This window comes from Manacus candei, unplaced genomic scaffold (genome assembly GCF_025592945.1).
Source record: "Manacus candei isolate 608988 ecotype Guabito, Panama unplaced genomic scaffold, ASM2559294v1 h1tg000420l, whole genome shotgun sequence".
In the NCBI taxonomy this organism is placed as follows: Eukaryota; Metazoa; Chordata; class Aves; order Passeriformes; family Pipridae; genus Manacus; species Manacus candei.
The window spans coordinates 3540-26829 of record NW_026138468.1 but is presented as its reverse complement, the minus strand read 5'-3'; the positions used below and the strand labels follow the sequence as shown (position 1 = coordinate 26829).

The 23290-nt window shown below is 66.9% G+C and overlaps 1 protein-coding gene across 1 annotated transcript; it reads left to right on the top strand.

The window, feature by feature from the left end:
- The first annotated feature begins 1334 nt into the window (after positions 1–1334).
- On the top strand, positions 1335–23031 carry LOC127465517 (lysine-specific demethylase 5C-like). The gene is made up of 14 exons (XM_051776021.1): positions 1335–1839; positions 3909–4090; positions 6304–6428; positions 7622–7769; positions 10995–11091; positions 13089–13447; positions 14664–14802; positions 15521–15700; positions 16304–16438; positions 17650–18177; positions 19002–19059; positions 19744–19943; positions 21489–21674; positions 22555–23031. Exons 1-14 carry the CDS (start codon positions 1729–1731, stop codon positions 22561–22563), a joined length of 2457 nt encoding a protein of 818 aa, XP_051631981.1. The 5' UTR covers positions 1335–1728; the 3' UTR covers positions 22564–23031.
- The last annotated feature ends 259 nt before the right edge of the window (positions 23032–23290 follow it).

Here is a 23290-nt window from a genome sequence, read left to right as displayed (position 1 = left end):
GGGGGAACCCAAAAATCCCAACTTCGCCGAGGCCGTCAACTTCTGCACTGCTGACTGGGGGAGCACGGGGGGAACCCCAAAAACACGGGGGGAACCCCAAAAACACAGGGGGGACCCAAAAACACCGGGGGGGACACAGAAAACCCAGGGGGAACCCAAAAAAACCCAACTTGGCTGAGGCCTCAACTTCTGCACTGCTGAGTGGATGAGCACAGGGGGAACCCAAAATCCAGGGGGGAACCCCAAAAACACAGGGGGAACCCAAAAACACAGGGGGGACACCAAAAACACAGGAGGGGGACACAGAAAACCCGGGGGGAACCCAAAAAAAACAACTTGGCTGAGGCCTCAACTTGTGCACCACAGAGTGGGTGAGCACAGGGGGGACCCCAAAAACACAGGGGGAACCCCAGAGACATGGGGGGAACCCCAAAACCACAGGGGGAACCCACAGAGAACCCCAGAGACACAGAACCCCAAAACCACAGGGAGAACCCCAGAAACCCAGAGGGAACTTCAGAAACACAAGAAGAATCCCAGGAAATCCAATGAGAACCCCCAGGGGGAACCCCAAAACCCCAGGGGGAACTCCAAGGAGAACCCCAAAAGATCCAGGGAGAAGCCCAAAAATCCCAGGGAGAACCCCAAAATCCGACAGGGAACACAAAACTTGGGGAAGACCAAAAAAAAATAATAGGGCTGCAGCTTTGCTGAGGTGATGAACCTCTGCAGTGCTGAGTGGGGGAGCCCCAGACACCCCAAAAACCCAGGGGGAACCCCAAAACCCCAGGGGGAACCCCAAAAACCCAGGGAGAACCCCAAAAAATGCAGGGAGAACCCCAAAAACCCAGGGAGAACACCAAAAACCTAGGGAGAACCCTAGGGCTGTGTTTAGGGATATGGGGGGTTCCCATGTTTTGGGGTGACCCCCCCGTGTCCCCCCAGCTCCCCACAGGCAGGCAGTGCATCGAGCACTGGGGTTCTGGGGTCAGGGGGTGTTTATGGGTTCAGGGCTGTGTTTGGGGACACAGGGGGGGTCCCTCATGCTTTGGGGTCACCCTGCTGTCCCCCCAGCTGCCCGCAGGCAGGCAGTGCATCGAGCACTGGGGGAAGCTGGGCTGGTGTGTTCTGGGGTCAGGGGGTGTTTATGGGGTCAGGGCTGTGTTTAGGGGTCCAGAGGGGTGTCCCAGGTTTTGGGGTGACCCCCGTGTCCCCCCAGCTGCCCGCAGGCAGGCAGTGCATTGAGCACTGGGGGAAGCTGGGCTGGTGGGGTCGGGGGAGGTTTGAGGGTCCAGGGCTGTGTTTAGGGGCACAGGGGGCTGTCCCAGGTTTTGGGGTGACCCCTCTGACCCCCGTGTCCCCCCAGCTGCCTGCAGGCAGGCAGTGCATCGAGCACTGGGGTTCTGGGGTCAGGGGGTGTTTATGGGTTCAGGGCTGTGTTTGGGGGTCCAGGGGGTGTCCCAGGTTTTGGGGTGACCCCTCCCCATTCCCAGCTGCCCGCAGGCAGGCAGTGCATCGAGCACTACCGGCGGCTGCGCCGGTACTGCGTGTTCTGGGGTCGGGGGGTGTTTATGGGTTCAGGGCTGTGTTTAGGGGCACAGGGGGCTGTCCCAGGTTTTGGGGTGACCCCCGCGCCCCCCCCAGCTGCCCGCAGGCAGGCAGTGCATCGAGCACTACCGGCGGCTGCGCCGGTACTGCGTGTTCTCGCACGAGGAGCTGATCTGTAAGATGGCCGCGAGCCCCGAGAAGCTGGACCTGAACCTGGCGGCCGCCGTGCACAAGGAGATGTTCGTGCTCGTCCAGGAGGAGAGGAAGCTCCGCAAGGCACTGCTCGAGAAGGTGGGGGCACCCCTGGAGTTGGGGGGGGCAGGGGGGGACCCCTGGAGTGGGGGGGGTAGAGGGAGGGACCCCTGGAGTGGGGGGGGCAGAGGGAGGGACCCCTGGAGTTGGGGGGGCAGGGGGAGGGACCCCTGGAGTGGGGGGGGCAGAGAGAGGGACCCCTGGAGTGGGGGGGGGGCAGAGGGAGGGACCCCTGGAGTGGGGGGGGCAGAGAGAGGGGCCCCTGGAATGGGGGGGGTAGAGGGAGGGACCCCCGGAGTGGGGGGGGGCAGAGAGAGGGGCCCCTGGAATGGGGGGGGCAGAGGGAGGGACCCCCGGAGTGGGGGGGGGCAGAGAGAGGGGCCCCTGGAATGGGGGGGGCAGAGGGAGGGACCCCAGGAGTGGGGGGGGCAGAGGGAGGGACCTCTGGAGTGGGGGGGGCAGAGAGAGGGGCCCCTGGAATGGGGGGGGGTAGAGGGAGGGACCCCCGGAGTGGGGGGGGCAGAGAGAGGGGCCCCTGGAATGGGGGGGGCAGAGGGAGGGACCCCAGGAGTAGGGGAGAGGGGCAGAGGGAGGGACCCCTGGAGTGGGGGGGGGCAGAGAGAGGGGCCCCTGGAGTGGGGGGGGGGTAGAGGGAGGGACCCCTGGAGTGGGGGGGGCAGAGGGAGGGACCCCAGGAGTGGGGGGGGCAGAGGGAGGGACCCCTGGAGTGGGGGCGGGGCAGAGGGAGGGACCCCCGGAGTGGGGAAGAGGGGCAGAGAGAGGGACCCCCAGAATGAGGGGGGGCAGAGAGAGGGACCCCAGGAGCTCTGAGGGGGGTGGTTTTGTGCCCCCCCAGGGCATCACGGAGGCAGAGCAGGAGGGGTTGGGTTTCCTGGGGTGACCCCAAACCTCCGTGGGAGGGTCTCAAGGCCATTTCTGTGCCCCCCCAGGGCATCACAGGGGTGTTTAAACTGCTGGGGTGACCCCAAACCTCAGTGGGGGGGTCTCAAGGCCATTTTTCTTCCCCCCAGGGCATCACGGAGGCAGAGCAGGAGGGGTTTGAGGTGCTGGGGTGACCCCAGGAGCTCTGAGGGGGGGTCTCAGGGCCATTTTCCCCCCCCCCCAGGGCATCACGGAGGCAGAGCAGGAGGTGTTTGAGGTGCTGGGGTGACCCCAAAGGCTCAGTGGGGGGGTCTCAGGGCCATTTCTGTGCCCCCCCAGGGCATCACGGAGGCAGAGCAGGAGGTGTTTGAGCTACTGGAGTGACCCCAAAAGCTCAGTGGGGGGGTCTCAGGGCCGTTTCTGTGCCCCCCCCAGGGTATCACAGGGGTGTTTGAGCTGCTGGGGTGACCCCAAAGGCTCAGTGGGGGGGTCTCAAGGCCATTTCTGTGCCCCCCAGGGCATCACGGAGGCAGAGCAGGAGGTGTTTGAGCTGCTGGGGTGACCCCAGGAGCTCTGAGGGAGGTCTCAGGGCCATTTCTGTGCCCCCCCAGGGTATCACAGGGGTGTTTAAACTGCTGGGGTGACCCCAAAGGCTCAGTGGGGGGGTCTCAAGGCCATTTTTTCCCCTCCCCCAGGGCATCACGGAGGCAGAGCAGGAGGGGTTTGAGGTGCTGGGGTGACCCCAGGAGCTCTGAGGGGGGGTCTCAAGGCCATTTCTGTGCCCCCCCAGGGCATCATGGAGGGGTTGGGTTTCCTGGGGTGACCCCAAACCTCAGTGGGGGGGTCCCAAGGCCATTTCTGTGCCCCCCAGGGCATCACGGAGGCAGAGCAGGAGGGGTTTGAGGTGCTGGGGTGACCCCAAACCTCAATGGGGGGGTCTGAGGGCTGTGTCTGTGCCCCCCCAGGGCATCACGGAGGCAGAGCAGGAGGTGTTTGAGGTGCTGGGGTGACCCCAGGAGCTCTGTGGGGGGGTCTCAAGGCCATTTCTGTGCCCCCCCAGGGCATCACGGGGGTGTTTGGGGTGCTGGGGTGACCCCAGGAGCTCTGTGGGGGGGTCTCAAGGCCATTTCTGTGCCCCCCCCAGGGCATCACGGGGGTGTTTGAGGTGCTGGGGTGACCCCAGGAGCTCTGAGGGGGGGTCTCAGGGCCATTTTCCCCCCCCCCAGGGCATCACGGAGGCGGAGCGCGAGGCCTTCGAGCTGCTGCCCGACGACGAGCGCCAGTGTGACAAGTGCAAGACGACGTGTTTCCTGTCAGCCCTGGCCTGCTACGACTGCCCCCAGGGCCTCGTCTGCCTCTACCACATGGACGACCTCTGCAAGTGCCCCCGCAGCAAGCAGTACCTCAGGTGGGGGGCTGGGGGGCTTGGGGGGCTCCTGGGGGGGACGTGGGGGTGGTTTGGGGGGGCTGTGGTATTTGGGGGGGCTGTGAGAGGGGATGGGAATGGATTTTGGGGAGCTGGAGAGCTTGGGGTGCTCCTGGGGGGGACATGGGGATGGTTTGGGGGGGCTGTGGCATTTGGGGGGGCTGTGAGAGGGGATAGGAGTGGATTTCGGGGGGACTGCGGGGCTTGGGGGGCTCCTGGGGGGACATGGGGGTGGTTTGGGGGGGCTGTGGCACTTGGGGGGGCTGTGAGAGGGGCTGGGAGTGGATTTGGGGAGGGTTGGAGGTCTCACTGTAACCCAGGGGGAACACAGGGGTGGTTTAGGGGGGCTGTGGCATTTGGGGGGCTGTGAGAGGGGATAGGAGTGGATTTGGGGAGGGTTGGAGGTCTCACTGTAACCCGGGGGGAACACATGGGTGGTTTAGGGGGGCTGTGGCATTTGGGGGGCTGTGAGAGGGGATGGGAATGGATTTTGGGGGGGCTGCGGGGCTTGGGGTGCTCCTGGGGGGGATGTGGGGGTGGTTTGGGGGGCCTGTGCCATTTGGGGGGGCTGTGAGAGGGGATAGGAGTGGATTTTGGGGGGGCTGCGGTGCTTGGGGGGCTCCTGGGGGGGACATGGGGGTGGTTTGGGGGGGGCTGTGGCACTTGGGGGGGCTGTGACAGGGGATGGGAATGGATTTTGGGGGGGATTGGGGGGCTTGGGGTGCTCTTGGGGAGGATGTGGGGATGGTTTGGGGGGGGTTGGAGGTCTCAGTGTAACCCTGGGGGGGACATGGGGATGGTTTGGGGGGCTCTAAGAGGGGCTGGGACACAGGGAAGGTTTGAGGGGCTCTAAGAGGGGCTGGCAGCTGGATTTGGGGGGTCTGTGAGAGGGACTGGGACACAGGGAAGGTTTGGGGGGTCTGTAGGAGGAGCTTGGACAAAGGGATGATTTGGGGGGCTCTAAGGGGGGCTGGGTCATGGGGATGTTTGGGGGGCTCTAAGGGGGGCTGTCAGCCGGGTTTGGGGGGTCTGTGGGCCCTGGGGAGCTGTAGGAGGGGGGGTCAGTTGGCCTTGGGGGTTTGGGGGGGTCTCACTGTGCCCCTGAGGGGACACACGGCCACGACCTGGGATCCCTCTCACCCCCCTCCTGCTGATTAGAGGGGGGTCCCCAGGCCCCTCCAAACCCCCTCCCAGAGTCTGCAGGGACCCCCCGAGCCCCCCAAGCCCCCTCCCAGGTCCTGCAGGCCCCTCCAAGCCCCCTCCCAGACCCTCCAGATCCCCCCAAAGCCCCCTCCCAGACCCTCCAGTCCCCCCAGGCCCCCCCAAACCTGCTCCAGGACCCCCTCAGACCCCTCAAAGCCCCCTCCCAGGCCCCACAGGCTCCTCCAAGCCCCTTCCCAGGCCCTTTAGCCCCCCTAGAACCCCCCAAACCTGTTCCAGGCCCCCCCCAGACACCTCAAAGCCCCCTCTCAGACCCTCCAGGCCCCGCCAAACTTGCTCCAGAGCCCTCCCAGACCCCACAAAGGCCCCTCCCAAGCCCTTTAGGCCCCCCCAGGCCCCCCCAAACCTGCTCCAGGACCCCCCCAGAGCCCCCCAGTCCCTCTCCCAGGCCCTCCAGAGTCCCCCAAACCCCCTCCCAGGCCCTTTAGGCCCCCCCAGGACACCCCAGACCTGCTCCAGGACCCCTCCAGGTCCCCCCAGGACCCCCCAAACCTTCTCCAGGACCCCCCCAGACCCCTCAAAGGCCCCTCCCAGGCCCTTCAGATCCCCCCCAAGCCCCCTCCTGGGCCCTCCAGGCCCCCCCAAACTTAATCCAGGACCCTCCCAGACCCCTCAAAGCCCCCTCCCAGGTCCTTTAGACCCCTTCAGGACCCCCCAAACTTGCTTCAGGACCCCCCCAGACCCCTCAAAGGCCCCTCCCAGGCCCTCCAGATCCCCCCAAGCCCCCTCCCAGGCCCCCCCAGGCCCCCCCAAACCTTCTCCAGGACCCTCCCAGACCCCTCAAAGGCCCCTCCCAGGCCCTCCAGATCCCCCCAAAGCCCCTTCCTGAGCCCTCCAGGCCCCCCCCCAGACCCCCTAAAGCCCCAAAACCCCCTCCCCACGCCCTGCTATGGACACCCCGATGCCCGTGGGGGGTCCTGCCCCCCCGGTGCCCCCTGGTGACCCCCCCCGGTGCCCCCCCCGGTGCCCCCCAGGTACCGCTACACGCTGGACGAGCTGCCGGCCATGCTGCACAAGCTGAAGGTGCGGGCGGAGTCCTTCGACACCTGGGCCAACAAGGTGCGCGTGGCCCTCGAGCTGGAGGACGGCCGCAAGCGCAGTGAGTCTGGGGGGGGGCCTGGGGGGGCTCAGGGGGGGGTTTGGGGGGTTTAGGGGGGTCCTGGAGCAGGTTTGGGGGGGCCTGGAGCAGGTTTGGGGGGGACTAAAGGGCCTGGGAAGGGGTTTGGGGGGGATCTGGAGGGCCTGGGAGGGTCCTGGAGCAGGTTTTGTGGGGACTGAAGGGCCTAGGAGGGGGCTTGGGGGGGTCTGGGAGGGTCCTGGAGCAGGTTTGGGGGGGACTAAAGGGCCTGGGAGGGGGTTTGGGGGGGGCTAAAGGGCCTAGGAGGGGGCTTGGGGGGGTCTGGGAGGGTCCTGGAGCAGGTTTGGGGGGTCCTGGGGGGGTCTAAAGGGCCTGAGAAGGGGTTTGGGGGGGATCTGGAGGGCCTGGGAGGGTCCTGGAGCAGGTTTGGGGGGGACTAAAGGGCCTGGGAGGGGGCTTGGGGGCTCTGGGAGGGTCCTGGAGCAGGTTAGGGGGGTCCTGGAAGGACCTAAAGGGCCTGGGAGGGGGCTTTGGAGGGGCCTAAAAGGTCTGGGAGGGTCCTGGAGCAGGTTAGGGGGATCCTGGAGGGCCTGGAAGGGAGCTTTGGGGCTTTAGGGGGTCCTGGGGGGGGGTCCTGGAGGGCCTGGGAGGGGGCTTTGGGGTATCTGGGAGGGTCCTGGAACAGGTTTGGGGGGTCTCTGTGGCTGTTTGGGGGTCTCAGTGCCCCCCCTGTGTCCCTGCAGCCCTGGAGGAGCTGGGGGGCTCTCTGTGGGTATTTGGGGGGGTCTCTGTGGGTGTTTGGGGGGTGTTTGGGGGTCTCAGTGCCCCCCTGTGTCCCTGCAGCCCTGGAGGAGCTGGGGGGTCTCTGTGGGTATTTGGGGGGGTCTCTGTGGGTGTTTGGGGGTCCCAGGAGGGTCTCAGTGCCCCCCCGTGTCCCTGCAGCCCTGGAGGAGCTGGGGGGTCTCTGTGGGTATTTGGGGGGGTCTCTGTGGGTGTTTGGGGGTCCCAGGAGGGTCTCAGTGCCCCCCTGTGTCCCTGCAGCCCTGGAGGAGCTGGGGGGTCTCTGTGGGTGTTTGGGGAGTATTTGGGGGTCTCAGTACCCCCCCTTTGGTCCCTGCAGCCCTGGAGGAGCTGGGGGGGTCTCTGTGGGTATTTGGGGGGTCTCTGTGGGTGTTTGGGGGTCCCAGGGGGGTCTCAGTGCCCATCCCTTGCAGCCCTGGAGGAGCTGCGGGCTCTGGAGTCGGAGGCTCGGGAGCGGAAGTTCCCCGAGAACGAGCTGCTGCACCGGCTCAAGGGCTGCCTGGGCCAGGCCGAGCGCTGCGTCTCCGAGGCCCTGGGGCTCATCAGCTCCCAGGAGACTGGGTGAGTGTCCCCCACTGTCACCACAGTGCCACCAGTGTGTCCCTGCCCTTCCTGTCCCACCCCTGGGGCTCATCAGCTCCCAGGAGACAGGGTGAGTGTCCCACGGTGTCACCAGCCTGTCCCCTCCTTCCCTGTCCTGGCCCTGGGGCTCATCAGCTCCCAGGAGACAGGGTGAGTGTCCCACGGTGTCACCAGTGTGTCCCTGGGTCCCCACAGTGTCCCCACCCCATCCCTGCCCTGTCCCAGGGTCCCCACAGTGTCACCAACCTGTCCCCTCCTTCCCTGTCCCACCCCTGGGGCTCATCAGCTCCCAGGAGACAGGGTGATGTCCCACAGTGTCCCACAGTGCCACCAGTGTGTCCCCTCCCTTCCCTGTCCCGGCCCTGGGGCTCATCAGCTCCCAGGAGACAGGGTGATGTCCCACAGTGTCACCAGTGTGTCCCTGGGTCCCCACAGTGTCCCCACCCCATCCCTGCCCTGTCCCAGGGTCCCCACAGTGTCCCCACAGTGTCACCAGCCTGTCCTGGCCCTGGGGCTCATCAGCTCCCAGGAGACAGGGTGAGTGTCCCCTGGTGTCACCAGTGTGTCCCTGGGTCCCCACAGTGTCCCCACCCCATCCCTGCCCTGTCTCAGGGTCCCCACAGTGTCCCCACCCCATCCCCAGCCTTCCCTGCTCTGTCCTGGACTCCCCACCATGTCCCTGCTCTGTCCCCAGGGGATCATCAGCTCCCAGGACAGTTGAGTGTCCCCCCCAGGGGCACCACAGTGTCCCCACCCCATCCCTGGGGTCCCCAGAGTGTCCCCAGCCCTCCCTGTGCTGTGTCCCTGGCCAGGTTCCTGTTCCCTCTGGATCTCTCCTGGCAGCTCCAGCCAGCGAGAGTCTCGTGTCTCTCCTGTGCTTCCCCGTGTCCCTGTCCTGTCCCCATGGATTCTGCACCCCCCTGTGTCCCTGTCCTGTCCCTGCACCCCCCTGTGTCCCTGTTCTGTCCCTACAGACACCCCTGTGTCCCTGTTCTGTTCCTGTCCTGTCCCTGGACACCCCTGTGTCCCTGTCCTGTCCCCCTGCACCCCCCTGTGTCCCTGTCCTGTCCCTGCACCCCCCTGTGTCCCTGTCCTGTCCCCACAGACACCCCTGTGTCCCTGTCCTGTCCCCCTGCACCCCCCTGTGTCCCTGTCCTGTCCCCCTGCACCCCCCTGTGTCCCTGTCCTGTCCCTGCACCCCCCTGTGTCCCTGTCCTGTCCCTGCACCCCCCTGTGTCCCTGTCCTGTCCCTGCACCCCCCTGTGTCCCTGTCCTGTCCCCCTGCACCCCCCTGTGTCCCTGTTCTGTCCCTGCACCCCCTGTGTCCCTGTTCTATTCCTGGACACCCCTGTGTCCCTGTCCTGTCCCCCTGGACACCCCTCTGTCCCTGTCCTGTCCTGTCCCCCTGCACCCCCCTGTGTCCCTGTCCTGTCCCTACAGACACCCCTGTGTCCCTGTTCTGTTCCCGTCCTGTCCCTGGACACCCCTGTGTCCCTGTCCCCCTGCACACCCCGTGTCCCTGTCCTGTCCCTGCCCTGTCCCCACAGACACCCCTGTGTCCCTGTTCTGTCCCTGCCCTGTCCCCACAGACACCCTCATGTCCCTGTCCCCCTGCACACCCCGTGTCCCTGTCCTGTCCCTGCACACCCCTGTGTCCCTGCCCTGTCCCTACAGACACCCCTGTGTCCCTGTCCTGTCCCTGCCCTGTCCCTACAGACACCCCTGTGTCCCTGTCCTGTCCCTGTCCTGTCCCTGCACCCCCCCGTGTCCCTGTCCTGTCCCCCTGGATCCTGCCCCCCCCTACCATGTCCCTCCCTCCCGTCCCATCCCTCCCCTGTCCCTGTTCCATCACCGATGTCCCCCTGCCCCACCCCCATGTCCCCATCCCGTCCTCTGGGAACCCCTCCCCCCCCATGGCCCCCCATGGCCCCGCTGTCCCCTCACTGCCATGTCCTCCCCGTCCCCCCCCATGTCCCCGCTGTCCCCTCACTGCCGTGTCCCTCTTGTGTCCCCCCCGTGTCCCCACTGTCCCCTCAGTGCCCTGTCCCCCCCTGTGTGTCCCCCCCGTGTCCCCACTGTCCCCCCGTGTCCCCACTGTCCCCCTGTGTCCCTGCTGTCCCCTGTGTGTCCCCCCCATGTCCCCACTGTCCCCCTGTGTCCCTGCTGTCCCCTGTGTGTCCCCCCCATGTCCCCACTGTCTCCCCAGTGCTGTCCCCCCGTGTCCCCACTGTCCCCTCACTGCTGTCTCCCCATGTCCCCGCTGTCCCCTGTGTGTGTCCCCCATGTCCCTGCTGTCCCCTCAGTGCTGTCCCCTGACCGCTGTCCCCCCCCAGGATCCCCCCCGTGTCCCCTCCATGTCCCCCCCATGTCCCCTCAGTGCTGTCCCCTCAGTGCTGCCCCGTCACCACTGTCCCCCCACAGGGTCCCCACCCGTGTCCCCCCATGTCCCCACTGTCCCCCCAGTGCTGTCCCCCCCATGTCCCCGCTGTCTCCTCAGGGTTGTCCCCCCGCAGGGTCCCCCCCGTGTCTCCCCGCAGGGTCCCCCCCACATCCCCGCTGTCCCCCCCCTGCGTCCCCCCCGTCACCGCTGTCCCCCTCAGGGTCCCCCCCTATGTCCCCCCCGTCACCGCTGTCCCCCTCAGGGTCCCCCCCTATGTCCCCCCCGTCACCGCTGTCCCCCGCAGGGTCCCCCACCCATGTCCCCTGACCGCTGTCCCCCTCAGGGTCCCCCCCCCATGTCCCCTGACCGCTGTCCCCCTCAGGGTCCCCCCCCATGTCCCCTGACCGCTGTCCCCCTCAGGGTCCCCCCCCATGTCCCCTGACCGCTGTCCCCCGCAGGGTCCCCCCCCATGTCCCCTGACCGCTGTCCCCCTCAGGGTCCTCCCCGTGTCCCCCCCATGTCACCGCTGTCCCCTGACCGCTGTCCCCTCGCAGGGTCCCCCCCGTGTCCCCCCCATGTCCCCTCACTGCTGTCCCCCCACAGGGTCCCCCCCGTGTCCCCTCAGTGCTGTCCCCCCCTGTCACCGCTGTCCCCCGCAGGGTCCCCCCCATGTCCCCTCAGTGCTGTCCCCCCATGTCCCCTCACCGCTGTCCCCCCGCAGGGTCCCCCCCATGTCCCCTCACCGCTGTCCCCCGCAGGGTCCCCCCATGTCCCCTCAGTGCTGTCCCCCCCATGTCCCCCCCTGTCACCGCTGTCCCCCGCAGGGTCCCGGCCGCGGCGCTGACGGTGGAGGAGCTGCGGGCGTTCCTGGAGCAGATGAACCAACTGCCCTGTGTCATGCACCAGATCGGGGACGTGCAGGTGGGTGGGGGGGTCCTGGGGGGGTCACAGTGTCCTGGGGGGTCACAGTGTCCCTGGGGGTCACACAGTGTCCTGGGGGTCACTGCCCTGTGTCATGCACCAGATCGGGGACGTGCAGGTGGGGAGGGGGTCACAGGGGGGGTCACACAGTGTCCTGGGGGGGTCACATAGTGTCCGGGGGAGGGTCACACAGTGTCCTGAGGGGGTCACAGTGTCCTGGGGGGTCACACAGTGTCCTGGGGGGGTCACAGTGTCCTGAGGGGGGGGGTCACACAGTGTCCTGGGGGTCACTGCCCTGTGTCATGCACCAGATCAGGGACGTGCAGGTGGGTGAGGGCACAGGGGGGGTCTCACGGTGTCCTGGGGGGGTCACAGTGTCCCTGGGGGTCACACAGTGTCCTGGGGGTCACTGCCCTGTGTCATGCACCAGATCGGGGACGTGCAGGTGGGGAGGGGGTCACAGGGGGGGTCACACAGTGTCCTGGGGGGGTCACACAGTGTCCTGGGGGGGTCACATAGTGTCCTGAGGGGGTCACAGTGTCCTGGGGGGTCACACAGTGTCCTGAGGGGGTCACAGTGTCCTGGGGGGGTCACAGTGTCCTGGGGGTCACAGTGTCCTGGGGGTCACTGCCCTGTGTCATGCACCAGATCAGGGACGTGCAGGTGGGTGAGGGCACAGGGGGGGGTCTCACGGTGTCCGGGGGGGGGGGTCTCACAGTGTCCTGGGGGGTCCCTCCCCATCCCAGGGGGTCCCACACCACTCTGGGGGGTCCCTGGGCTGTTCCTGGGGCTCTTCCTGCCCCCGGAGCAGATGAACCAGTGTCCCCAAGATGCCCCTGGGGTGTCCCAGGGGTGTGTCTAAGATGTCCCTGACCCCAGAGGGGTGTCCCTGACCCCAGAGGTGTGTCCCAGAGGTGTCCCTAACCCAGAGGGGTGTCCCAGGGTTGTCCCTGACCTTGTCCCCTCCTTCCAGGTGCTGCTGGAGCAGGTGGAGGTGTTCTAGGGGTGTCCCTGAGGTGTCCCCGGGGTGTCCTAGGGCTGTCCCTGACTGTCCCTGACCCCATTCCCTCATTCCAGGCCCTCCTGGAGCGAGTAGAGTCGTTCCAGCTGGAGGCCCAGGGGTGTCCCAGGGATGTCCCAGGACTGTCCCTGACCCTGTCCCCTCATTCCAGGCCCTCCTGGAGCGGGTGGAATCATTCCAGGGGTGTCCCAGGGGTGTCCCGGACCCCATTCCCTCATTCCAGGCCCTCCTGGAGCAAGTGGAGTCGTTCCAGCTGGAGGCCCAGGGGTGTCCCTGAGGTGTCCCTGACTGTCCCTGACCCCCAAGGGCTGTCCCTGACCCCCGAGGACTGTCCCTGACCCCCAAGGACTGTCCCTGACCCTGTCCCCTCATTCCAGGCTCTCCTGGATCGGGTGGAGTCGTTCCAGCTGGAGGCCCAGGGCTGTCCCTGAGGTGTCCCAGGGGTGTCCCTGACCCCCAAGGACTGTCCCTGACCCCATCCCCTCTGTTCCAGGCCCTCCTGGATCGGGTGGAATCATTCCAGCTGGAGGCCCAGGGCTGTCCCTGAGGTGTCCCAGGGATGTCCCTGAGGTGTCCCTGACCCCATCCCCTCTATTCCAGGCCCTCCTGGATCGGGTGGAGTCGTTCCAGCTGGAGGCCCAGGGCTGTCCCTGAGGTGTCCCAGTGGTGTCCCTGACCCCCAAGGACTGTCCCTGACCCCATCCCCTCTGTTCCAGGCCCTCCTGGAGCGGGTGGAATCATTCCAGCTGGAGGCCCAGGGGTGTCCCTGAGGTGTCCCAGGACTGTCCCTGACCCCCAAGGGCTGTCCCTGACCCCATCCCCTCTATTCCAGGCCCTCCTGGAGCGGGTGGAATCATTCCAGCTGGAGGCCCAGGGCTGTCCCTGACTGTCCCTGACCCCCAAGGACTGTCCCTGACCCCCAAGGACTGTCCCTGACCCCCAAGGGCTGTCCCTGACCCCATCCCCTCTATTCCAGGCCCTCCTGGAGCGGGTGGAATCATTCCAGCTGGAGGCCCAGGCCGCCCTGGCCGTGCCCTCGCCGGGGGCGGGTGCCCTGCGGGACCTGCTGGCCCGGGGGTCCCGGCTGGGCGTGGAGGTGCCCGAGGGCCGGCGGCTGCAGCGCCAGCTGGCCCAGGCGGCCTGGCTGGAGGAGGTGACGGCCACGCTGCGCCAGCCCCGCGCCCGCGTGCCCCTGCCCGTCATGAGGGGGCTCATCCAGGCGGGCAGGACCGTGGCCCCCAGCCCCGCCGTGGACGTGGCCATGGCCGAGCTGCAGGAGCTGCTGACCATCGCCCAGCGCTGGGAGGAGAAGGCCCAGATGTGCCTCGAGGCCAGGTGGGCACGGAGGGGGCACGGGGGGGTGGATGGGGGGGGTAAAGGGGCTGGGGGGTGGATCGGGGGGAAATAAAGGGGCTGGGGGACATCTTGGGGGGATAAAGGGGCTGGGGAGCACCTTTGGGGGGGTAAAGGGGCTGGGGGGTGGATCGGGGGGAATAAAGGGGCTGGGGGGCATCTTGGGGGGATAAAGGGGCTGGGGGGTGTCTTGGGGGGAAATAAAGGGGCTGGGGGGTGTCTCAGGGGGATAAAGGGGCTGGGGGAGTGTCTTGGGGGTATAAAGGGGCTGGGGGGTGTCTTGGGGGGGATAAAGGGGCTGAGGGGTGTCTTGGGGGTATAAAGGGGCTGGGGGAGTGTTTCAGGGGGATAAAGGGGCTAGGGGGGCAGTTTTGGGGTGATAAAGGGGCTGGGGGAGTGTTTCAGGGGGATAAAGGGGCTGGGGGGTATCTCGGGGGGATAAAGGGGTTGGGGGGGCATCTTGGGGGGAAATAAAGGGGCTGGGGGGTGTCTCAGGGGGATAAAGGGGCTGGGGGGACATCTTGGGGGGATAATGGGGCTGGGGGGATAAAGGGGCTGGGGGGCATCTTGGGGGGATAAAGGGGCTGGGGGAGCAGTTTTGGGGCAATAAGGGGCTGGGGGGGCATCTTGGGGCTGGCAGGATAAAGGGCTGGGGTGTCTCAGGGGGATAAAGGGGCTGGGGGGGCAGTTTTGGGAGCATAAGGGGCTGGGGGGACATCTTGGGGGGAAATAAAGGGGCTGGGGGTGTCTTAGGGGGAAATAAAGGGGCTGAGGGGGCAGTTTTGGGGGGATAAAGGGGCTGGGGGGTGTCTTGGGGGGGTAAAGGGGCTGGGGGGCAGTTTTGGGGGGATAAAGGGGCTGGGGGAGTGTTTCAGGGGGATAAAGGGGCTGGGGGGTGTCTCGGGGAAGAATAAAGGGGCTGGGGGGACATCTTGGGGGGATAAAGGGGCTGAGGGGTGGATGGGGGGCATAAAGGGGCTGGGGGGTGTCTTGGGGGGATAAAGGGGCTGGGGGGGACATCTTGGGGGGAAATAAAGGGGCTGGTTCTCAGGGGGGGTCCCTGGGGTATCCCTGGGTTTGGGGGGTCCCTGGGGTGTCCCTGGGTGTATCCCTGGGTTTGGGGGGTCCCTGGGGGTATCCCTGGGTTTGGGGTGTCCCTGGGGGTGTCCCAGGGTCCCTGAGCCGAGCCCCCCCGCAGGCAGAAGCACCCCCCGGCCACGCTGGCCGCCATCATCAAGGAGGCCGAGAACATCCCGGCCCTGCTGCCCAACATCCAGGCCCTGAAGGAGGCCCTGGGCAAGGCCCGGGCCTGGATCGCCGACGTCGAGGAGATCCAGGTGGGGGAGACCCCCTGAGACCCCCCAGACCCCTCAGTGGCTGCCCTGGGGCTCCCCACAAACCACCCCCCAATCCCACCCCTAAAACCTCCCCAAACCTTCAAAAACCGCCCCCCAAAGCCACCCAGCAGCTGCCCTGGGGGTCTCCACAAGAGCCCCCCCAATCCCACACCTAAACCTTCACAAAACACCCCCCAAAGCCCTTCAGTAACTGCCTTGGGGGTCCCCACAAACCACCCCCCAATCCCACCCCTAAAACCTCCCCAAACCTTCACGAAACACCCCCCAAAGCCCCTTGGTGGCTGCCCTGGGGGTACCTATAAGAGCCCCCCTCAGTCCCACCCCTAAAACCTCCCTAGGATGACCTGGAGGGGTTGGTGGCCCTGGGCCCCCCAGATCCCCCCCAAACCCCCTCTGACCCCCCTGTGCCCCCCCAGAACGGGGACCACTACCCGTGCCTGGATGACCTGGAGGGGTTGGTGGCCGTGGGCCCCCCAAATCCCCCCCTGACCCCCCCTGTGCCCCCAGAACGGGGACCACTACCCGTGCCTGGATGACCTGGAGGGGCTGGTGGCCGTGGGCCCCCCAAATCCCCCCCAGACCCCCCCTGACCCCCCTGTGCCCCCAGAACGGGGACCACTACCCGTGCCTGGATGACCTGGAGGGGTTGGTGGCCGTGGGCCCCCCCAGACCCCCCCTGACCCCCCTGTGCCCCCAGAACGGGGACCACTACCCGTGCCTGGATGACCTGGAGGGGTTGGTGGCCGTGGGCCGGGACCTGCCGGTGCGGCTGGAGGAGCTGAGGCAGCTCGAGGTGCAGGTGGGGACGGCCCATTCCTGGCGGGACAAGGCTTCCAGAACCTTCCTCAAGAAAAACTCCTGCTACACCCTGCTCGAGGTGGGCACGGGGGGGAGCTGGGGGGGATTTGGGTGGGTTTTTGGGGTGGGTTGGTGGAACTGGAAGGGGATTTGGGGGGACTTTGGGCTGGTTTAGTGGAACTGGGAGGGGGATTAGGGGGGTTTGGGTGGGTTTGCGTGGGTTTTAGGGTGTGTTTGTGGAGCTGGGAGGGGATTTGGGTGGGTTTTAGGGTGTGTTTGTGGAGCTGGGAGGGGACTGGGGTGGGTTGGTGGAACAGGGCTGTGGCTGGGGGGTTTCGGGGTGTGTTTGTGGAGCCAGGAGGAGATTTGGGGTGGGTTTTTGGGGTGAGCTGGTGGAGTGGGGCTGTGGCTGGGGGGTTTTGGGGTGGGTTGGTGGAGTTGGAAGGGGATTTGGAGAAACTTTGGGCTGGTTTAGTGGAAGTGGGAGGGTTTGGGTGGATTTTTGGGGTGAGCTGGTGGAATGGGGCTGTGCTTGACCGGGTTTTGGGGCTCTGACCCCCCTGGGGTTTCAGGGTGTCTTTGTGGAGCCAGGAGGAGATTTGGGGTGGTTTTTGGGGTGAGCTGGTGGAATGGGGCTGTGCTTGGCCGGGTTCTGGGGCTCTGACCCCTGTTTCCCCCCCAGGTGCTGTGCCCCTGCGCCGACGCGGGCTCGGACAGCAGCAAGCGGCTCAAGTGGCGGCAGGAGCCGGGGCTGTACCGGCTGGACGCCGAGAGCCTGGGGCTGTCGGCACAGGACCTGCGGGACCCCGGCGCCGTGGTGAGGGGGGGCACCCGGGACCCCTCCCCTCCCTGCCTCCCACCCCCCACATCGGGGGGGTCAGGGGTTTTTTGGGGTGGGGGGGGACCCACATCCCCCCGTTCCTGTCATGTGGCTCCCGGTCCCCGTCGCCTTTCCCGTCCCTGATTCCCTCCAGGTTGTGGCTCTCAAGGGTTGGGGGGCACCCCTGTCCTCCCCCATCTTGTACCCACATCCCCCTCATCCCTGTGCCCCCCTCTCACACTCCCAGCCCCCCCAGGTCGGGGTGTTCAAGGGTTGGGGGGCACCCACACCCCCCAGTCCCTGTCCCTGCTCACATCACCCCCAGACCGAGGTGTTTATTTTGGGCTGGGGGCTCCAACCCCCCCATCCCTACTCACATCCCTTTCCCCCCCAGCCCGAGGTGTTTATTTTGGGGTGAGGGCTCCCACCCCCCTTTTCCCTGCTCACATCCCTTTCCCCCCCAGACCGAGGTGTTTATTTTGGGGTGAGGGCTCCCACCCCCCTTTTCCCTGCTCACATCCCTTTCCCCCCCAGACCGAGGTGTTTATTTTGGGCTGGGGGCTCCCACCCCCCTTTTCCCTGCTCACATCCCTTTCCCCCCCAGACCGAGGTGTTTATTTTGGGCTGGGGGCTCCAACCCCCCCATCCCTACTCACATCCCTTTCCCCCCCAGACCGAGGTGTTTATTTTGGGGTGAGGGCTCCCACCCCCCCATCCCTGCTCACATCCCTCTCCCCCCAGATTGAGGTGTTTATTTTGGGCTGGGGGGCTCCCACCCCCCCATCCCTGCTGACATTCCTTTTCCCCCCCCAGCTGAGGTGTTTATTTTGGGCTGGGGGCTCCCACCTTTCTGTCCCTGCTCACATCCCTTTGCCCCCTTTCCCCCCAAAGTAAACACCCCAGACCGAGGTGTTTATTTGGGGGTGGGGGGCTCATCCCTTGTCCCTGCTCATGTTCCCCCCAGACCGAGGTGTTTATTTTGGGCTGGGGGGTCCCACCCCCCTTTCCCTACTCACATCCCTTTCCCCCCAAAATAAACACCCCAGACCCAGGTGTTTATTTTGGGTTGGGGGGTCTCACCCCCCTGTCCCTGCTCGCATCCCTTTCCCCCCAGCCCGAGGTGTTTATTTTGGGCTGGGGTCTCACCCCCCGATTTTGGTGTTTATTTCGGGCTGGGCTCTCACCCCCCGTCCCCGCTGCCCCCCCAGATCGTGGCGTTCAAGGAGGGCGAGCAGAAGGAGAAGGAGGGGATGCTGCGGCTCCGCCACGCCAACTCTCAGAAGGCGGCCCCGCCGCTGCCGGGCCCGGGGCCCCCGTCGTGCGTGTGCGGGCAGCCGGCGGGGCCGGGCATGCTGCAGTGCCAGCTCTGCCGGGACTGGTTCCACGGCTCCTGCGTGGCCTGGCCCCGCCTGGGCGCCCAGAAGCCGTCGCCGGCCTGGTGGGAGTGGGACGCCAAGTTCCTGTGCCCGCTGTGCCAGCGCTCGCGGCGCCCGCGCCTCGAGACCATCCTGGCGCTGCTGGTGGCCCTGCAGAAGCTGCCGGTGCGGCTGCCCGAGGGCGAGGCCCTGCAGTGCCTCACCGAGCGGGCCATCACCTGGCAGGACCGCGCCAGGCAGCTCCTGGCGTCCCCCGACGTGGCCGCGCCCCTGGAGCGCCTGGCGGCCCTGAGGCACCGCCTGCACGGGGACGGCGGGGACGGAGCGCTCCGGGAGAGCAGGGGCAACGAGCAGACCAAGGTTTGGGGGGGTTTGGGGGGTACGTGGGGGGTTTGGGGGGGGTTTGGGGGCTCTGAGGGGGTTTGGGGTGAGTGGCGGCCCTGAGGCATCGCCTGCACGGGGACGGCGGGGACGGAGCGCTCCGGGAGAGCAGGGGCAACGAGCAGACCAAGGTTTGGGGGGTACTTGGGGGGTACGTGGGGGGTTTGGGGGGGGTTTGGGGGCTCTGAGGGGGTTTGGGGTGAGTGGCGGCCCTGAGGCACCGCCTGCACGGGGACGGCGGGGACGGAGCGCTCCGGGAGAGCAGGGGCAACGAGCAGACCAAGGTTTGGGGGGTACTTGGGGGGTTTGGGGGGGGTTTGGGGGCTCTGAGGGGGTTTGGGGTGAGTGGCGGCCCTGAGGCACCGCCTGCACGGGGACGGCGGGGACGGAGCGCTCCGGGAGAGCAGGGGCAACGAGCAGACCAAGGTTTGGGGGGAGTTTGGGGGCTCTGAGGGGGTCTGGGTGCTCTGAGGGGTGTGTGGGGTGTTTGGGGTGACCAGTGGCCCTGAGGCACCGCCTGCACAGGGGTGATGGGGATGGGGCACTCCAGGAGAGCAGGGGCAAGGAGCAGACCAAGGTTTGGGGAGGGGTTGGGGGGTTTGGGGTGACTGGCAGCCCTGCAGCACGGATGATGGGGATGGAACCCCGAGGAAGGCCCAGGGCAAGGAACACCCCAAGGTTTGGGAGGTCTGGGGGGTGGAGGGGATGTGGGGCAGGTTTTGGCCCTCAGGGGAAGGTCCTGGGGTGGGTTTTGGGGCTGGGGGAGACCGAGTTCCCCCCCCAACACCTCCCTCCCCCCCCAGGTGTCGGTGGAGAACGGGGACGCCCCCAGCCCGGAGAAGAACGGCCCCCTGCCCTCGGGTGAGTGGGGCTGGGGGGCTTTGGGGGATCCCCCCGGGCCCTGAGCAGCCCCCTGAGCCCAGGGAGGGCTGGGGGGCTTTGGGGGATCCCCCAGGCCCTGGGCAACCCCCTGAGCCCAGGGAGGGCTGGGGGGCTTTGGGGGATCCCCCGGGCCCTGGGCAGCCCCCTGAGCCCAGGGAGGGCTGGGGGGCTCCGGGGATCCCGGGGGAGTGAGGGGGGAGAAGGAGGGATCTGGTGGATCCCTGGTGAGCTGGAGGGTGCTGAGGGACCCTCTGGATCTCTGGGGTTCCCATGGGATCCCAGGGGAGTGAGGGGGGTGAGGAGGGATCTGGTGGATCCCTGGTGAACCGGGGGGTGCTGAGGGACCCTCTGGATCTCTGGAGGCCCTGTGTGTGACCCTGCCCCGGCTCCAGGGGCCGGTGCTGGAACTGGCCATGTCCCTGTGCTGTCCCCATGTCCCTGTGGTGTCCCCAATGTCCCCACAGTGTCCCCAATGTCCCTGTGATGTCCCCGCAGAGCTGGAGGCCCTGTGTGTGACCCTGCCCCGGCTCCAGGGGCTGCTGGAACTGGCCATGTCCCTGTGGTGTCCCCATGTCCCTGTGCTGTCCCCATGTCCCTGTGGTGTCCCTGTGGTGTCCCCAATGTCCCCACGGTGTCCCCAATGTCCCTGTGATGTCCCCGCAGAGCTGGAGGCCCTGAGCGCGGCCCTGCCCCGGCTCCAGGGGCCGGTGCTGGAACTGGCCGAGGGGACGCGGCGGCCGCTGGAGGAGCTGATGATGGAGGGGGACCTGCTGGAGGTGACACTGGACGAGGCCCAGAGCATCTGGCGGCTGCTGCAGGCGACCCGGCCACCCCCCCTGCCCCTCTTCCGGCTGCTGCTCGAGGTACGGGGGGGGCCCGAACCCCAAACAGCCCCCTGGACTCAGCCCTGAACCCCCCGAACCCACCCCATGGACACAGAGACCCCCAGACTCAGCCCTGAACCCACCCCATGGACACAGAGACCCCCAGACTCATCCCTGAACCCACCCCATGGACACAGAGACCCCCAGACTCAGCCCTGAACCCACCCCATGGACACAGAGCCCCCCCAGACTCAACCCTGAACCCCCCGAACCCACCCCATGGACACAGAGACCCCCAGACTCAGCCCTGAACCCGCTCCATGGACACAGAGACCCCCAGAGCCCCCCAGACCCTCCCCACCCTTGGTGCCTCCTGCTCGGGGTACGGGGGGGTCCTGAACCCCAAACACCCCCCCAGACTCAGCCCTGAACCCCCCGAACCCGCCCCATGGACACAGAGACCCCCAGAGCCCCCCAGACCCTCCCCACCCTTGGTGCCTCCTGCTCGGGGTACGGGGGAGTCCCAAACCCCAGAACTGCCCCAGAGCCCACCCCAAACCCCTCAGACCTCGCCGGGTCACCAAGGGGGGGTGTGTCACCAAGGGGGGTCCCTGATGGGGTGTCACATTTGAGGGGTCCCTGATGGGCTGTGACCCGCCATTTGGGGGTCCCTGATGGGGTGTGTCCCATTTGGGGGTCTCTCACAGAGGGTGTGTCCCATTTGGGGGTCCCTCATGGGTGTGTGTCCCCCATTTGGGGGTCCCTGACGGGCTGTGTGTCCCATTTGGGGTCCCTGATGGGCTGTGTCCCATTTGGGGGTCCCTCACGGGGTGTATCCCATTTGGGGGGGTCCCTCACGGGGTGTGTCCCATTTGGGGGTCCCTGATGGTCTATGACCCCCCATTTGGGGGTCCCTGACGGGCTGTGTCCCATTTGGGGGGGTCCCTCACAGGGTGTATCCCATTTGGGGGGGTCCCTGATGGACCGTGTCCCATTTGGGGGGTCCCTGACGGGCTGTGTCCCATTTGGGGTCCCTGACGGGCCGTGTCCCATTTGGGGTCCCTGACGGGCCGTGTCCCATTTGGGGTCCCTGACGGGCCGTGTCCCATTTGGGGTCCCTGACGGGCCGTGTCCCATTTTGGGGTCCCTGACGGGCTGTGTCCCATTTGGGGGTCCCTGATGGTCTATGACCCCCCATTTGGGGTCCCTGACGGGCTGTGTCCCATTTGGGGGGTCCCTGGCGGGCTGTGTCCCCCCATTTGGGGTCCCTGATGGGCTGTGTCCCATTTGGGGGGGTCCCTCACAGGGTGTATCCCATTTGGGGGGGTCCCTGATGGACCATGTCCCATTTGGGGGGTCCCTGACGGGCTGTGTCCCATTTGGGGTCCCTGACGGGCTGTGTCCCATTTGGGGGGTCCCTGACGGGCCGTGTCCCATTTGGGGTCCCTGACGGGCCGTGTCCCATTTGGGGTCCCTGGCAGGCTGTGTCCCCCCATTTTGGGGTCCCTGATGGGCTGTGTCCCATTTGGGGTCCCTGACGGGCCGTGTCCCATTTGGGGTCCCTGACGTGCTGTCCCCCCCCAGCTGGAGCAGGCGGAGCGCCGGGGGGCTCGTGCCCGCGGCCGGGACCCCGAGCGGCGTCGGAAGCGCCGGGGGGAGCGGGGGGACCTCCCCCCCCTGGCCAAGGAGGAGCTGGAGCCAAAGAGGAGTCGGGGGCCCGAGGGGGGGGACCCCCGGGACAGCCCCCAACCCGGCCCCCAGGCCCCGGGGGTGAGTAGGGGGCTCGGGGCAGGTCACGGGGGTCTGGGGGAGTTGTGGGTCAAGAGAGAGTTTGTGGGTTAAGGGGGGTTGTGTCGGGGGGATTTTGGGGTGGGGGGGGTTATTGGGTGGGGGGCAGGTCCCAGGAGGAGAACTGGGAGGGTTCTGGGGTGATGGGGGGTTACTGGGGGACGGGGAGGGTTACTGGGGGGGGTGATGGGGTACAGGGAGGAGAGTTGGAGGGGGGTTCCCTGTATCCATTGGGCAACGGGGTTTGTGGGGTACAGGGACAGACCTGTCCCCCCAAACCAGAGGAGGGGTTCCCTGTGGGTTTTTGGGGTGTCCCCAAACCAGGGGAGAGGCTCACCAGGGGAGGGGCTCTCTGTGGGTTTTTGGGGTGTCCCCAAACCAGGGGAGGGGCTCCCTGGGGTTTTTGGGGTGTCCCCCAGACCAGGGGAGGGGCTCACTGGGGGTTTTGGGGTGTCCCCCAGACCAGGGGAGGGGTTCCCCAGGGGTTTTTGGGGTGTCCCCAAACCAGGGGAGGGGCTCCCCATGGGGTTTTTGGGGTGTCCTAGTGGGGGGGACTCTCTCTGGGATTTTGGGGTGTCCCCCAAACCAGGGGAGGGGCTCCCCGGGGGTTTTTGGGGTGTCCCCAAACCAGGGGAGAGGCTCCCCGTGGGGTTTTTGGGGTGTCCCCAAACCAGGGGAGGGGCTCCCTGTGGGGTTTTGGGGTGTCCCCAAACCAGGGGAGGGGCTCCCCGGGGGTTCTTGGGGTGTCCCCAAACCAGGGGAGGGGCTCCCTGTGGGTTTTTGGGGTGTCCCCAGACCATGAGAGGGGCTCCCTGTGGGTTTTTGGGGTGTCCCCCCACCATGTCCCCTGTACCCCCCCCAGGACTCGTGACGTGGAGCCCCCAGCTCGGACGGACGCTCCTGCCGCCGGTGGGGAGGGACTGGGGGGGCCACGCCGGGCCCCCCCCCCACCCCGGGACCCCCCGACACCCCCCCCCCCCCAATGATGGGGGGGCTCCCCCCCCTCCCCGCCCCCCCCGCGTTGTAATTATTGAGTTGTTTCTTTTGTATCGTTCAGCCCCCGGGGGGGGTGTGGGGGCCACACACGGGGGGGGTCCGGGGGTCCCCCCAGAGCGGGGAGGGGGGGCCCCAACCAGCACAGCAGGGCCAGCCCCCCCCCGCACCGGGTTTTTTATAGGATTGGGGGGTGGGGGGCGGGGGGGGCGGATCTGGGGCCCCCCTGCCCCCCCCCTCGCTGACACTAACAGGTCTCGGGCTCTTTGTAGCGGGGCGGGGGCGGGGGGGCCTTATTTTATTGTATTATGATTTTTTTTATTATTATTAAACTTTGGAGGTTAAAGGGGGTCGGGGGTTTTTTGTGGGGTCCCGAACTCCCGGGGGGGGGGGGGGGGGGGGGCGGGTCCGTTCTGCTGCCCTGAGGGAAAAAACACTTCGGGAGGTGAGGAAAAAAACAATTTGAGAGGTGAGAAAAGCGCTTTTGTGAGGGAAAAACCTCTTCTGCGAGGGGAAATCTGACTTTCCTGAGGGAAAAATCCACTTTTCTGAGGTAAAACCTTCCCCCCTGGGGTAAAACACCCCTTTCCTGAGGTAAAAATCCA

Excerpts from the sequence above, each read along its gene's own strand:
- LOC127465517 (XM_051776021.1), top strand. The coding sequence starts at position 1,729 with ATGGCCGCGAGCCCCGAGAAGCTGGACCTGAACCTGGCGGCCGCCGTG. Across the intron at positions 11,092-13,088 it reads ACCAGATCGGGGACGTGCAG|GCCCTCCTGGAGCGGGTGGA; the intron begins GTGGGTGGGGGG and ends CCTCTATTCCAG. Across the intron at positions 15,701-16,303 it reads CCTGCTACACCCTGCTCGAG|GTGCTGTGCCCCTGCGCCGA; the intron begins GTGGGCACGGGG and ends TTTCCCCCCCAG.